Source organism: Condylura cristata, unplaced genomic scaffold (assembly GCF_000260355.1).
Source record: "Condylura cristata isolate star-nosed mole 26May11 unplaced genomic scaffold, ConCri1.0 scaffold00025, whole genome shotgun sequence".
NCBI classification, from domain to species: Eukaryota; Metazoa; Chordata; class Mammalia; order Eulipotyphla; family Talpidae; genus Condylura; species Condylura cristata.
The window spans coordinates 27,817,653-27,831,943 of NW_004567126.1; the positions used below are offsets into that span (position 1 = coordinate 27,817,653).

The following is a 14,291-nucleotide window of genomic DNA, read 5'->3' on the forward strand; positions in this document are numbered from 1 at the left end:
AAAAAAAAAAAAAAAAAGAACATGCCAGGCCGGGGTCCAGGAGCGTGCTGCACAGCCCGATGAAATATTTAGGCAGCGCCCAAAGTGTTTATGGCGTAATTAATCTTGTGTCTCGTTGGCGGAGTGCAGGGCGCTAAGAAATTACTTTGGGTGACATGGGTGGAGTGCGGGCTGGTGCGGCCAGGCTCTTTTCCCAGGATGGCGGGCGAAGGGCTTGGAGGGAGGATGGGGAACAAGCTTGTCGCCCTAGACTCTGTTCTGGAAGCTTCTTCTCAGATCCCCCTTACCCAGCAGGCCTGGTGCCCACCCCAGCATGGATGTGAAGTGTCTCACCACACTCATACCCTGCCCCCCCCCCATCCTGTGCCTGGAGCTAAGTGGGCTTTTTGTGGTTATTCATATTGGTTTTGATAGCTTGATTGAGGTACAGTTTGCATACAATAAGCCACAAATATTTAAAGTGTAAGTTGGATATGAGACACACACACCCCAGTAAAGCCATCAGGACAGCACCTCCATCACTCCCAGCAGTTCCCCCTTCTGCCCCGGCCTCCCCACCCAGGCTCCGGGCAGTCAGAGCTGGTTTGCCTTCCCCAGGTAGCTCCCAGTCTCTCGAGGCTGGTTTCTGCTGCTTAGGGCAGGGATTTCGAGGCTCCTCTGTGCAGCGCGTCTCTGGGTGTTTTGCCCTTTTTCATGGCTGTGGAACGTCCCGTGGTTTCTGCTTGCTTATTCGTTGACCTGTAGACGGTTGGTGCGTGTTTCCAGCTCGGGATTGTGAGGAGCGCGGCTGCAGGCTGAAACTGCCTGGTCGCGTGCGCTTGTTTATCTTGGGCAAATACAGGCCCTTGACTTGCTCGGATTCATTCAGTATCATCTTGTTATGTTGATGAGAGCCTGGCAATCTGCAGGGGCTGACGGAAACGAAGGTGTTCAAGAAGCTGACTCCATTCGACGTCCTTTGGCTTAAGGCTCTCGTTTCTACCAATCTGTGGATGACTTAACCGAGGACTGACTGTACCCAGGAGTGGAAAGGCTGGTCACGTGGTAGGCATACATTCATTTTTTAAGAACATAGGACTAAGCATTTGCCATGTGTTGAAAATGCAGTGAAATGCTGGACATGATCATTTTGTTGTGTGGGTGAGACGACTCAGGGACAAGAAGGGGAAACTGAGGCTAGGGAGTGGCTGGGGAGCTGCAGAGCTGGGACTTGGCCCAGGGCTGTGGGAACCTGACACCCCACGGCCGGCACTGAGCTGGGATGGAAGCACCACGTTCAGCATCGCCCCTTTCCCAGTGGGCGGTGAGCAACTGATTCTTTGTGATATCCCCTGAGACCTGGCATCCAGCAAGTGCTCAATAAGTGTGCACAGAAGCCCAGATGCCAGATGAGACCAGCAAGTCCGGTTGCAAACCAGAGGTCCCACCTCCCAACCCGTGGCCTTTGGGATAAAGCCGAACCTCCACCATACAACCTGCAGGCTCGTTTGAGTATCAGCCTACCCATGCTCCAGCCACGGGCACCCTTGCTCTTTGGAGAAGCCCAATATGGCCCTGTAGGGTCAGTGAAGGTGCTCAGGCTTTAATGCTGCTGGCCTCTGTGGCTACCACCTGTGGCCTTGAGTGCAGGAGCGCTCGGGAGCCTGGGTGCCAGGCATGCCTGCCAGATGGTGGACACCTGTAGCATGGTGTGGGCATGAGTGAATGGGCGCACCTGGGCCTGGGGGCTGGTACTCTGGTTTCAGCAGAGCGGCCATGAGAGAACGAGACCACACGAGAACGCCAGAGAGCCCAAAGAGAACAATGTGCAGATTCATCTGGGAGCCCTGGGCTCCCTGCCTCGCCAGGCTGCGGGCTGGCCCCCACACAACTGGCATAGAGAAAGCATTAAAGACTGAAGCAGCTGCTGAGGGCTCTGGGACTCTCCTTTACCCGTCTGCCTCATCGACAGAGAGCCCGCCCTGGCTTGCTGGGCCTGGAGGACCGCAGGGCCTTTGCACTGCATTTCGGGGACGCTTGACTCCTGACTTGCGCGTGAGTGGCTTCTCTTCTTCCCTTGGGTCACGACCCTGAACGACACATGCACAGAGCTGGTCTCCACAACCTCCACCAGCAGCCTCAGCGTGTAGTTTCAGGGCTGTTCCAGGCGGGCTGTGTCACTACACTGTGCCATTTGCACAGCAACACTATGGCTTACACACATTTCTCAGAACATGACCCCATCGTCAGGGGACGTGTGGCGGTGCTGTGTGTCCAGCATTGATCTCCACGCATCTAACTTTAACAGCTCTGTGCCATTATCTTCACGTCACAGATGAAGAAACAGACTCAGAGCAATACAGATACAGGCCACATGGCCAGGAAGCCTTGGAGAGGCAGGCTAAGTGTTTATGATCTGCCACACCCACTGGGGCGCCTGACAGCTCTTGCTGTGCACCTTTCCCATGCCACGCAACCCAGCCTGTCGGGTTTTTGCACACGAAGGGCTGAAGTCCCATGGGGAGGTGACCTGTGCTTTGGCAGGGCTGGCGTGAAGCTGCCTGGTGTGCAGTATCATCCCCAGAGCCACAACCCCAGGCCCCCTGAACTGTGAGCCCCGGAGCCTCTGGGTGGCCTCGGCGGGCGCTGGCTCAGACGGTGAACAGATGCTCGCTATTTTAAACCCACTGTTTAACTCATTAAGACAGCTGTTTCCCATCCCCAAAGTCGGCGGAATTAGAATTAAATTCATTCCAGAATTAAACACACACATACACACACGCATACTCCACCAGCATTTGGAGGCAAAACTTGTTAGCATTTCGGCAAGCTGTGCCTTTGGGCCCGGGCACGAGGCTCTGCTTCCGCCTGACAAGTTACATCATGGCCCAGCGACTGCCAGCCCGGCCGGTGACCACAGTGCCCGAGAGCCCAGATTGCTACCTGAGCCCAGGCCTGGGCCCTGGAGTCCAGCTGCCCCGAGGACACCCCTGGGTTTCCCCTGCCCCTTCAGACAGTGCTCAGTGTCTGCCCTTGAGTTGGGGCCGGCAGCCCCACTTCCACCCACCTCTCATGGCAGAGCAGCACCTCACCTTCCCCACCCCCACCCCACACCCAAATGACCAGACTCCTTGGCGATACTATTCCCCAGCACCTTGGCCCCCCTGGCTGCTGGTCCCAGCCTCTGTGATGCCGGGCTGAGTGCTTGTCCCTGCCTCCTCCCCACGCTCTTAGCTTCAACCCCAATAAACTATTTTCCTCAGCACCCAGAGGGACTTTCCTAGAGCGTCAGCCACATGGCGTCCCTCTCTTGCTTAAAATCCTCCTGTGCAGGACTATTCCGTAAAATCTCCTGCCATGATGGGAATGTTCTAGACCTGTGCTGCCAACGTGGTTACCCCCATGCGGCTTGAAATGTGCTGAGCACGTGTGGACCTGAGTTTTTCATTTTCCTTCATTTTAATGAGCTGGCACAGTGTGTATCCAGTTGCTTCTGCACTGGCGGTGAGCTCTGAGGCCCCGCGGCCTACCGGACCCTCAGGCCCTCACGCTTCCGGCATCTGCCCCTTGGCAGCCTAGCCCGAGATGGCTCTCACCCGAGTCAGGCAAGAAGCTGGCAGGATTCACCCCACGCCCCAGGGGCCCCCAACAGTGACGGGCCTTCCATGGGAGCGTGCAAAGGGGCCCCCAGGGTGCCGAGCTCTGCCCACAGACGCCCGCCTGTGAGCACTCCTGCGGGCTTCTCACCTCCCTCTTCCCCTTTCCACCATCCTCCTCCTAGGACTTTCTGGGCGGGCCTCCCCTAAACTACTTGCAGAACAGCCAGCCCCTCTCATCCCTGCCGCCACACCACCACCCCGTCTGCCTCCCTCAGGTGTACTGTGCCCCTCCCGCCGCGAGCCCCTCTGCGGCCGGCCGGCCTCCTCCTGGACCGCTGGGCGCTGCCCTGTCTCTCCTTTCTCCCACTCTCCTCTCACTTCAAGTCTTGGTTGAAATGCCCGGTCACGCAGAGACGATTTCTTAAAGATACTTTCGTTTCAGAGTTCTCCCTCCTTGTCCTCCTCCTTCCTCTTCTGTTTTCTCCTTCTCCTGTTCCTCCTCCGTCTTTTTACTTTTTAATTTTTCATTATTATTATTATTATTTTTAAAGATGTATTTATTTGTGCATACAGAACTGGGGTACAGGCCAGAGGCTCAGGGGCGGCGAGAGGCTTCACCAGAGACAGAGTGGGGAGCAGAACAGGCAGATCGACGAAGTACACTGCTGAGGGGAGCAGGGGGCAAAACATGAAAAGATCTGTGGAGCCATGTGGGTCACCTTCCTGCTTTCGAATTGAGCTCATGCTGCAGTGGTTAGTGATAGCTTGATAGCACTGACACTTTAACCTCTAGGCCACCAGGGAGGCCCTGGCTGCTTTTTAGTTTTAAGCTGTTTAGAATCAAAGCTTCCAGAGAAGTTGCAGAGCTACAAGTTGCAGGAAACAGTTGCTGTCTACCCTTCTCCTGTGCTCCCCAGTGGTGACGTTTTACCGTTGCTGCTGTAATAATAATGCTGCCGACCACGCCTGCTATAAAGGTCAAAGCTGGTGGCCTCCCTCGTGGTACAGAGGTGAAGTCTCAGCACTATGAAGCTGTCCGCAGCCCCTGCAGCACAAATTCAATCCCCGGCCAGGGAGTGACCCACAGGGCGCAGCAGACCTCTCCTGTCCCCCCGCTACTCCCCTCAGCAGTGTACCTCAGTCAATCCGCCTGTTCTGCTCCTCACTGTCTCTGATGAATCCTCTCACCACCACCCCCCTGCACCTCTGGCCTGTATGCGTAAGTAAATAAAATAAATCTTAAAAAATAAATTAAGGTCAAAACCAGGCAATGAGCCTGGGTACACATCTCCGACCATATGAGCGGCTCACCGCTTTTCCCGAGTGTCCACCTCCGGCCACCCTGAATCCCTCGCTGCTGCATTCCATTGTCCTCGCCCCCTCGTGCCCTCCACTCTGGACAGCACCTCTCCTTCGTGGCTTTTGTAGAGCACTGAGTATGAGTAGGGCTTTGGTAGCGTGTCCCTTCCAGGGATGTCAGATGCGGCCGTGATTACGGGGGTGGGGGCGTGTCTCCTCAGAGCCCCAGGGAGTCACTGACCCCGCTGCAGGCTGGGCTGGGCAACACGGGTGGCTGACCTGGGCTCCTGGTGGAGTGTCCAGGTTCCTCCACTGGCCAGTCACCACTTTACTTTTCAAGCCCCTCCGAGGGTGACTTCGCTGCTATGCAAATAAGCTGTTTTTCCTTCGACGTTCACTCGTGAATTCTACCACTGTTCAGTTGATTCTGCTTCCAGACTCGATCCCGTCTTACTGTCTTATATCTCTGTGGGACTCACCGCTGTTTGAGATTCCCTTGAGCAGCGCACGAGGGTTGGGACCCCCCTTGCTCACAGCTCCTTGTCTTGGATCTCACCCCTGAACCCCGGAATGTAGAACTCAGAGATGTAGAAAATCTGCATAAAATTGGAAAACCCATGTTGTTCAAGGGGCAATTGTACCCTTTTTTTCAAAAAGATTTATTTATTCATAGAAGAGCTGGGGTGTAGGCCAGAAGTGTGGGGGATGAAAAGATTCACCGGAGTGGGGAGCAGAACAGGCGGATATGCTGAAATCCACTGCTGAGGGGGGTGGCGGGGAGACAGGCGAGGTCCGCGGCGCCAGGGGGCCCTCCTGTTCAGGTAGAATGTCCCCTCCTGTGCTGAGCAGAGCCCCAGATGGGTGGGGCTGGGTCTTGTCTTGGTCACTTCTCTGTCCCAGTGCTCAGTCCCGGAGCTGGCACACAGCAGATGCTTAGAGAATATTTGATGAACAAATAAATAACACCAGCGATCTCTCTCTCCCTGCTTCATTCTCTTTCTGCGTGTATCTGTGTCTCTCAAGCACTTTGCTTATCACTGCCGGTCTCTGTCTTTCTCTGCGCCTCTTTCTCTCCCTCTCTCTCCACTCCCAGCCCAGGCCTGGCCCACGACAGACACACAATGTATTTGTCATCTTGAAGGCCAAAGACACATCTCTGTGGGTCCGAACGACCTGAAGCCGCGAGAGGGGGAGCTGGCTTAGGGGACGGCCGGCTCTTACTGGCGGTACAGCCTCTAGCCCTCAGCCTCTCAGGTCCCCTTCTGCGCGATGAGGGGATGGTGCAGAATCAGCAAACACTGTACCCGCCATGGCACGCTGAGCTCGGGACTTGCTCTTCCCTATTTCCCCAGCATGAGGCTGGCATGCAAAGAAGGGGAGTCAGCCCCAGGGGTCACAGCGAAGTCGGGGGGCCTAATCTCCCGTTCCTGGCGTGGCCGGCAGCCTTGGCTTGGAGATGCATGGCTCCAACCTCTGCCTCTGTGGTCCCGTGGGGTCTCCCCCACCTGGGCCTCTTTCTCTGTCATTGCTGAAGGCAACACCCGGAGGTATCAGACCAGCTGAGAAAACCAAAGAATAAGTAGTCACCTGGCAACGTGCAGTTGAGGAATAGCACCTGCAAGGTTCTAGAGGTTGACACATCGTGATCCGTTCAGGCTTTCGAGACCTGCAGGGGCTTGGTTGTGGGGATCGCGAGCGAAGGGAGAGCGTGAATTTCCTCTGGTGGGCAATGGGGAGCCATGGGAGAGCCGAGAGACTGGGCGTGAGCCGGGGATTGAGATTTACAGGAAATTCCTGGTTACCCTGTAGTGAACTGGAAGCATCTGAGCTGGAGGCCCGTCTGTTGTCTGTTCTTCAGGAATGATAAAGCCGGACCCCTGCTGAGCAAGACTTGTGCCTTTTCTTGTTTAATTGCATCAGCACCAGTCCTAGAAGTGTCTCACGGTTATATCCATTTTACCAATGTGGAAACTGGGGTGCAGAGAGGGTGCTTTTCCTGGAGTCACGACCCGAGAATGGGAGGTGGAGGGAGGAGGGCTGGGAGGAGGTGGAGCCGAGGCCCAGAGCTCTGGCCAAGCGAGAGAGGAGGTGGCGGTGGCCGGAGAGGAAGTGCTGAGGGGAGCCTGAGGGCCCAGCAGGTGCTGCGGGCGCTGACCTCGGCACGTTTCCTTCCCTGGTCATGTCTAGTGAGACTTTGAGGACCTGTAAACTGAGCTATAAGCCATGAGAAAGAGCCAGCTGGAGGGAGAAAGGTGTCAGGCAGAGGGCGCAGCCCGTGCAAAGGTCCTGGGGCAGGAGCAGGCCTGGCGGGGTGCAGGAGACCCTTGTCCCTGGAGCAGAGCGAGGAGAGGGAGAGAGGGACCCGCGGTCTGAACGCCGGCTTTAAGAACTAACCTGCTAGGGGAGAGCATGCACTGAATACGTGCAGGCCTTTCTGGGAGACTCGAAAGGGGGTGACACTGGTACCTCCCTGAGCCCGTGTCGGGGAAACGGCACGTCCAGAGTGAGTGTTGGGACCATGTCATCAGCCCACTTTGTGGTACCCCTGGGTCTTACTAGGTCCTCAGATTGGGGCTCCCTGAGCCTTCTGGAAGGTTTTTTCCAAAGTTGCTCAGGGACGCAGGCATTCTGTGGCGGCCCAGGCCCCAAGCCTCTGAGCATTCTGGGAGCAGGATGATGTCACAGAGGCCGGGGGTATCTAGAACCCCGGGACTCCTTACCCCAGCGTCATCTGCCAGCAAGGTCAGCTGGGGAGGTTTCCTCCCTTGACCAGCCTTCCAAGACACAATGCCCTCGGCGCTGCCACCGGGGACTGCCTCTGCCTAGGCTGCCCGGCCTCCGCGCCAAGCTCACCTCCTCGGCGCCCCCAGCTTGAGCTCTGTCTGTTCCCTTCAGGCACAGGCACGGCGCCCCAGGGCGGCTCTGGAGATGAGCGGAGGCCTCAGGTCCGCAGTCCCCGGCGGGACCTAGCGCCACCGACAGCCGGCAGGGGGAGCTCGGCCATGCGGCAGCGGTGGCCCGCGCCGGCCCCGCGGGTGGCCCAGGCCTTCCTGATCCTCTGGACGCTGCTGGTGCCCTCGCGGGCCGTGGTGCGGGCAGTGCTGGATGGCAACTCGAGCTCGGTGGACTTTGCGGGCATGCCTGCCCTGTTCGGGGCGTCCCTGGCCCCCCAGGGCGTGCGGGGCTACCTGATGGAGGCGAAGCCGGCCAACGCCTGCCACCCCATCGAGGGCCCGCGGCCGGGCAACGGCTCCCTGGGCGCCATCGTGCTGATCCGCCGCTACGACTGCACGTTTGACCTCAAGGTGCTCCACGCCCAGCGGGCCGGGTTCGAGGCGGCCATCGTGCACAACGTGCGCTCGGACGAGCTGCTGCGCATGGCCCACGTGTACGAAGACCTGCGGCGCCAGATTGTCATCCCCTCGGTGTTCGTGGGCGAGGCCGCCTCGCAGGACCTGCGGGTCATCTTGCGCTGTGACAAGTCGGCGCACGTCGCCCTGCTCCCGGACTACCCGCCCTGCCCTGACCTGGACTGCCACCCCGTGCTGGCCATCTCCTGGCTGCTGGGCCGGGCGCTGGCCCTCATGACCTCCTCCTTCTTCATCCTGCGCCACCTCTGGCACTGGCTGTGGGCCTGGTGGACCCGGGGGCCGGCCACCAAGGTGCAGGCGGGCCAGAGGGCCCAGGTGCGCACCTTCACCCGGCGCAACGACCTGTGTGCCATCTGCCTGGACGAGTACGAGGAGGGCGACCAGCTCAAGATCCTGCCCTGCTCCCACACCTACCACTGCAGGTGCATCGACCCCTGGTTCTCCCAGGCCGCCCGGCGCTCCTGCCCCGTGTGCAAGCAGTCGGTGGCCGCCACGGAGGATGGCTCTGACGCCACGGTGGAAAGCTGCAGTGACGAGGACCCCTCCCTGCCCGGCCACCGGCCCCCCATCTGGGCCATCCAGGCCCGGCTGCGCTCCCGCAGGCTGGAGCTGCTCGCCAGAGCCAGCTCACACCACCGCTGCAGCGCCGCGTCCATGGGGGCCGTGGATGGGCCTTTGGAGAGGCCCCCCGAGCCCCTCTGAGACCCGCAGCCCCTAGGTGGCCACGATCTGGGGTGGGGAGGGAGGGACGGAGGAGTGCGTCTGGTCTGCAGAGAATAAAGTGGGTTTGAACGTGGATTCTTGCCCTCCCTGCTCTGGGGGTGTCCCCGGCCGCTGGCCCGTGGGCCACCCATAGAGCGCGGCCAATTGCAGAGGAGCCTAAGGCTGCCCCCCGATTTCTGCAGGGGAGTGAGGAAAGGGGGGCGCTCTGCTCAGGGTGTCTGCTGTGGCTGTGACACAGCCCCACATGCCCGGGGACTCAGGCTGCTGCCTGACCCCTCCCTGCTTATTTATTGTTCACTTATATTTTTTTTTAAAAAAATAAACGTTTTACTTTGGAGTAATTTTAGATTTACAGAAAAGTTGCAAAGGTGCCAGAGAGAGCTCTCAATCGGTCCCCATCTCCGTGTCCTGTCCCCCGAGGATGACGGGACATCCACATCTTTGTACGCCGTGATGAACCGAACTCTGGATTTTACTGGAACTTCCCTAGTATTCCCACTCTTCCTCGTGGAAAATGTCAAGCACTCAAGTAGAGAGATTAGAAAAACAACCCTGCCCCCAACAGGCACCCACTGATTTAACAGTGATCTACCTGAACACACTCCCTGCCCCCACCCCTCCCTATTTTGGAGCGAACCCCAAATGGTTTTCCATCGGGAACTATTTTAGTGTCTAAAGCACTGGTCTCAGCTGGGGTGAGGCTTTTGTGCCCACAGGATGCCCAGTGATGTCCAGGGACATTTGTGGGCGTCACCACTGGGGGGGGCTATTATTCGCCTTTAGGGGCTGGACATTCTCAAAGGCTGATCTTGCCCTGAATACCAGTGGTGCTGAGGGGAGAGACCCTGTTTTAAAACACAACCCCACATTCTAGTATCGTGCAAAACTGTGGTGCCTTAATAGCATCAAAAATCCATCCAGTAAAAAAGATGTGGTACATATATACAATGGAATATTACTCAGCAACCAAAAAAGAGGAACACATGTCTTTTGCAGCAACTTGGATGGAGCAGGAAAAGATCATGCTGAGTGAGATAAGCCAGAAAGAGAAAGAAAAATACCGGATGGTTTCACTCATAGCAGGAGTATAATGGACCAGGCGAGAAAATAACAAAAATAATGGACAGCCATGTACCAGAGACATTTTGTGGGGGTGGAGTGGGGAATGGGATCAAAAACGGGGGGGGGGGAGAGAAATGCACGGGATTATGGTGGTGGCACACAGGTGATTTGGTGATGGGAAACCCGCAGGGATTACAATTGAGATGGGAAAAAAAATGTACAAAATGATGTAAAAATAAACTTTTGTAATAATAAAAAAAAATCCATCCAGCGTCCACATTTCTGTGTCTCTTCTGATGTATTGTCACAGGTCCCTGGAGGATGTTTGTGTCAAGGACAAACCACATAAGCAGCGGGGCCCCCAGTGGGTTGGACCGTCCAACCCAGGTGAGTCGTGGGCTCTGCCACCAGGGCTTGTCCACCCCTTACGAAGCTGGCACGACCGTGAGATGGCCAAAGTGATGCCTGACTGTGCTGCTCTGGGAGGTGAATCAGTCAGGCGTCACTGATGGCTTCCTAAGGTTCTCTTAACGGAGCGCTTCCTCGTCCACCTCTTTTAATTTTGTCTTGAATGTATTTGTCAAAGTGACCGCATCACTGTTCTGGGTTTTGCAGTTTCGCTTCCCGTGGTGTCGTCTGCCGTGTTCCGCAGTCCCTTGTATCTCCTGTGAATTTGGACCTGGATTCACAGTGTAGAGACCGGCTTAAATGGGGTCTGATTCTATGGGGGGAGAGATGAAGTATTCAGTTCCCAGCCTGTGCTCCCCTTTTCAGATGGGTTGGGCCACACTAAGGATCCTATGAACAATGACTGTTGGGGGGTTGCTTAGCTACATGCTAAGCATGATGGGGGGTCAGGGAGGTAACCCTGAGTCTGACCTGGGGTGGTAAGAAGGGAGTGACCAGGAAGAGCATTCTGGGCAGAGAGCATGGCCCGTGCGAAAGCTGGGGCGAGATGGTGGCTGTTGTGATGGAGAGTCATCTTGGAGGCCCCAGTGACTGGAGCAGAATGGTGGGGGGTGCGGGGAGAGGTGAGGGCAGGGCGGGGAAGGAGCAGGTTCTGTGGGGCCTTATAAATGTCAGTGAGGAATTGGGCTTTTGCTCTGAGGTACTGTGTGAAACCATGCCATGGTTTTACATAGCTGCACTATGAGGAAATCCCTCTTAGCTGCACTTCAGATTTGCAGCTTACAAAGGGTGCAATGACAGCCCAGAGAAGCCAAGTCACTTGCTTGGGGTCACACAGCATTTAGCTAATGCTAGGGGTCACACAGCATTTAGCTAATTCGGACCTGGTAGACGGCTGTTGGTGAGTTTACGAGCCATGTCTGTATTTAGTTAGAGGCTTGTTTTTACGTGTGGGAATGTTTTCACTGTGTTTTGATGTCTGTTCTTTATGATGTAACTGGCAATCTTTGAGGTGGTAGAGGGAGTCTCCCTTCTCAGATTGATGATGGCACAGAATGGGCCCTTGGTGGTGGCTTGTGTGTGTGTGTGTGTTGAAGGGCACAGAAAGGGGCCTGGGAGACTATGGTGCTCTGTCAAGGATCTTCCACCCACCTCCTGAAGGACCTGATTCCTTGTATATAATCACAAATGGAATGGAGGCTACGCTGTCCAGGGGACACGGCTGTGGTCACTGTGGGTGGCCCTTGGAGGCCATCACTGCCAAAGAGAGAGGCTTCTCTATTCATCAAGCCTGAGATTGGGTGAGGATGGAGAACAGAGACAGGGAGGGACAAATGCAGCAGAGAAACTCGGGGCTGATGATGGGATCCAAGATTCAACCAGAGCATCGCAAGCTCACAGGGTTATTTGCTCATGAACATAAGTAGTCACTTTGGAGCTGAGGCACCACAGAGTCCAGAGGACAGGTTCTCTTACCTTACTGCTCCACATCCTCAGCAAGTGGCTGCCTCCTCATGGAACAAAGTGGCTGCTTGCAATCCAGTCATCACATCTGCATCCCAGGGCATAAGGAAGTCAGGACACATTCCCCCTCTCCCTTTAAAGCCCTTCCTAGAAGTCCTATCTACCCGCTCTGTTCACAACCCATTGACCAGAACGTAGTCATGTGGCCACACTTGTCTGAAAGGATGCTGGGAAGTGTCCTTATGCTGAGTGAGGAATGGTTCCGCTGAATTCCAGGGTTCCATTAAATGGAAGAGGAATGATTGGATGTTAGAAGTGACCAGCTCTGAAATGCCCACGCCTCTAGCTTGTGCTTCCGCTAAGGCCAGGTAGCAGAGCAGAGCAGACATTGCTTTGTCCACTTGTAACCATTTCCACAACCAGACTGAGTAAGCTCGCTATCGCTGGAAATGGAGACCACTTCTGCACCTTAACCGGGCACAGGCTCCAGGCACAGACACTTCCCACTACTGAGCCTCTGAGTCTCAGTCTCCCTGTCTGTAAAACGGGAGCAGCAGCATCACCCACCCTACGGTGTTCTCTTAGCCTGATACCAACAAAGCACTCCATCGGTGTCTGTCGAGTGCCTAATGCTGCTCACAGTCCACCTATAACGGGGTGATCTGAGCTACGATGAGGAACACCCAGGCACTGTGTTAACCCAGATGGAGGTGTCTGCCCAATCCAGAAACTGGGAGGCTTCCCGGAGGCCGTGTTTTCTAGAGTGAGAGCAGAAGAGGCAGGATCCGCACAGTGAAAAGGAAAAGTGACCGTGGCAGCTGGAACGGCATGAGCAAAGTCCCGAACAGCCAGGTCTGGCCTCTTTTCGGTGCTTGGTAAGAGCACAGAGAGCGCCCTGTGCCCAAGCAGAGTCTGCCCTCTCTCAGAAGGGGCCTCAGCTTCATCTCAGTCTCCGAGTCCCCCAGCAACCAGGACTGGGCCCTTCTCCAGCTGCCACCAGGAAAGCTGGGCACTGCCAAGGGCCGCCAGCTTGGCGAGGGCAGCCTGTGCCAGCCCAGCCAGCTCTGCCTTGGCTGCCGCTCTGAGTCAGCACCAGCAGAGGCGCTGCCATGCAGGTGGAGTTCCGTCTGTGTTTGTCTAAGGGAGAGTGTCGCCAAAGGGGAAAACTGAGGCTGGATGATGGACTGGAGTCAGGGCTGACTGGCCATCAGCTCCACCCCCAGCGCCAGGCTGTTCTTTCCCACACGACTGGCGGTGCCCTGAGCAGCTTCCCGCGCCTGCACACCAGGCTGCACTGCTCCGTTCTTCAGAGGAAGAAAGAGTCTGAGAAAGACTGAGTGGGCCGCTGGGCTTGCTCTCCGGGGACGCTCGGACGCTCTGCGCTTCTCCACTGTGGACACTGGAGGCCCAGAGTCCGCTCTGCCTGGCCCTCACGGCTCCCCGGACTGGGAGGAGAGAGCCAGACAGTCAGGGCTGGAAAGCGGAGGGTCAGGCTGCAGGCCCAGAGACTGGCACTCAAAAGAGGCTCCTGAGAGGAGGGGGCGCTGCATGAACTGGAAGGACAGTAGGCAAAGGGCTCACCCGGGTGGGTACAGCATGCGCAAAGGCCGGGGGGCATAGCTGATTCTGAAGTGAGTCCTTAAGGCCAAGATGTGAGGGGGAGTTTGAGGGCTTAATTGCTAAGCTAAGAAGTTTAATCGCATATTCATTGCTCATTCTAATTTCACTGAGATCCTGTTCAGGGCTGAGAAGGCCTGGACCCCGGAGGACAGGAGGTGTGGGTCTATGAATGTGAAATGATGTCTTTTCCTTGAGTTTTAGGGTACTCACGTTCCTGCCCCCCCCACTGCTGAATCTGACCCAGCCCACTTTTTCTTGTGTATATGTGTGTTTTAAAATTTTGTTCCCTACCTCCTCTTGAAAGAAACATATTCATTCTATCTGTCAAAGGAAGAACAGAAAGGTTAAGCAAGTTGTCTAAAGGCACACAGCATGACAGGGACAGAGGCTGAATTCAAACTTAGGTCCACAGGGCTCCATGTGCTTTAGTCTTTCAATTGATTGTCTCTTGACCCACATTTAATAGGCACCTAGGTGCCATGCTGGGGTACTTGCTGTGACTCAAAGAGACACCCACCCTCAAGGAGTTTATGATGTAGTGAATTGTGGGTTGGTAAGAAAATGCAACCGAGAATGGGGTGGGGGGCACGGAGTTGGCAGATTTAGTTAGGGGTGACCAGGGACGTTTCCTTTAAGAGGAGGCACATAGGCTGATCTGAAGTACAAGAAAGATTCAACCATAGGAAAATGTAGGGAGACAGCATTCTGAGCAAACAAGGATTAAGAGGAGGGGGATCAGGGAGGGAACGGAGCACAGGAGGGTGCT

General features: G+C 56.1%; 1 protein-coding gene across 1 annotated transcript in view; it reads left to right on the top strand.

Moving 5' to 3' along the window:
* ZNRF4 (zinc and ring finger 4) overlaps window positions 1-8,950 on the top strand; it is a 15,805-nt gene extending 6,855 nt beyond the window's left edge. The window contains 4 exon segments of the mRNA XM_012729410.1: window positions 7,485-7,581; window positions 7,584-7,719; window positions 7,773-7,850; window positions 7,852-8,950. Coding sequence (XP_012584864.1) covers window positions 7,485-7,581; window positions 7,584-7,719; window positions 7,773-7,850; window positions 7,852-8,950 — 1,410 coding nt within the window.
* Window positions 8,951-14,291: the final 5,341 nt, after the last annotated feature.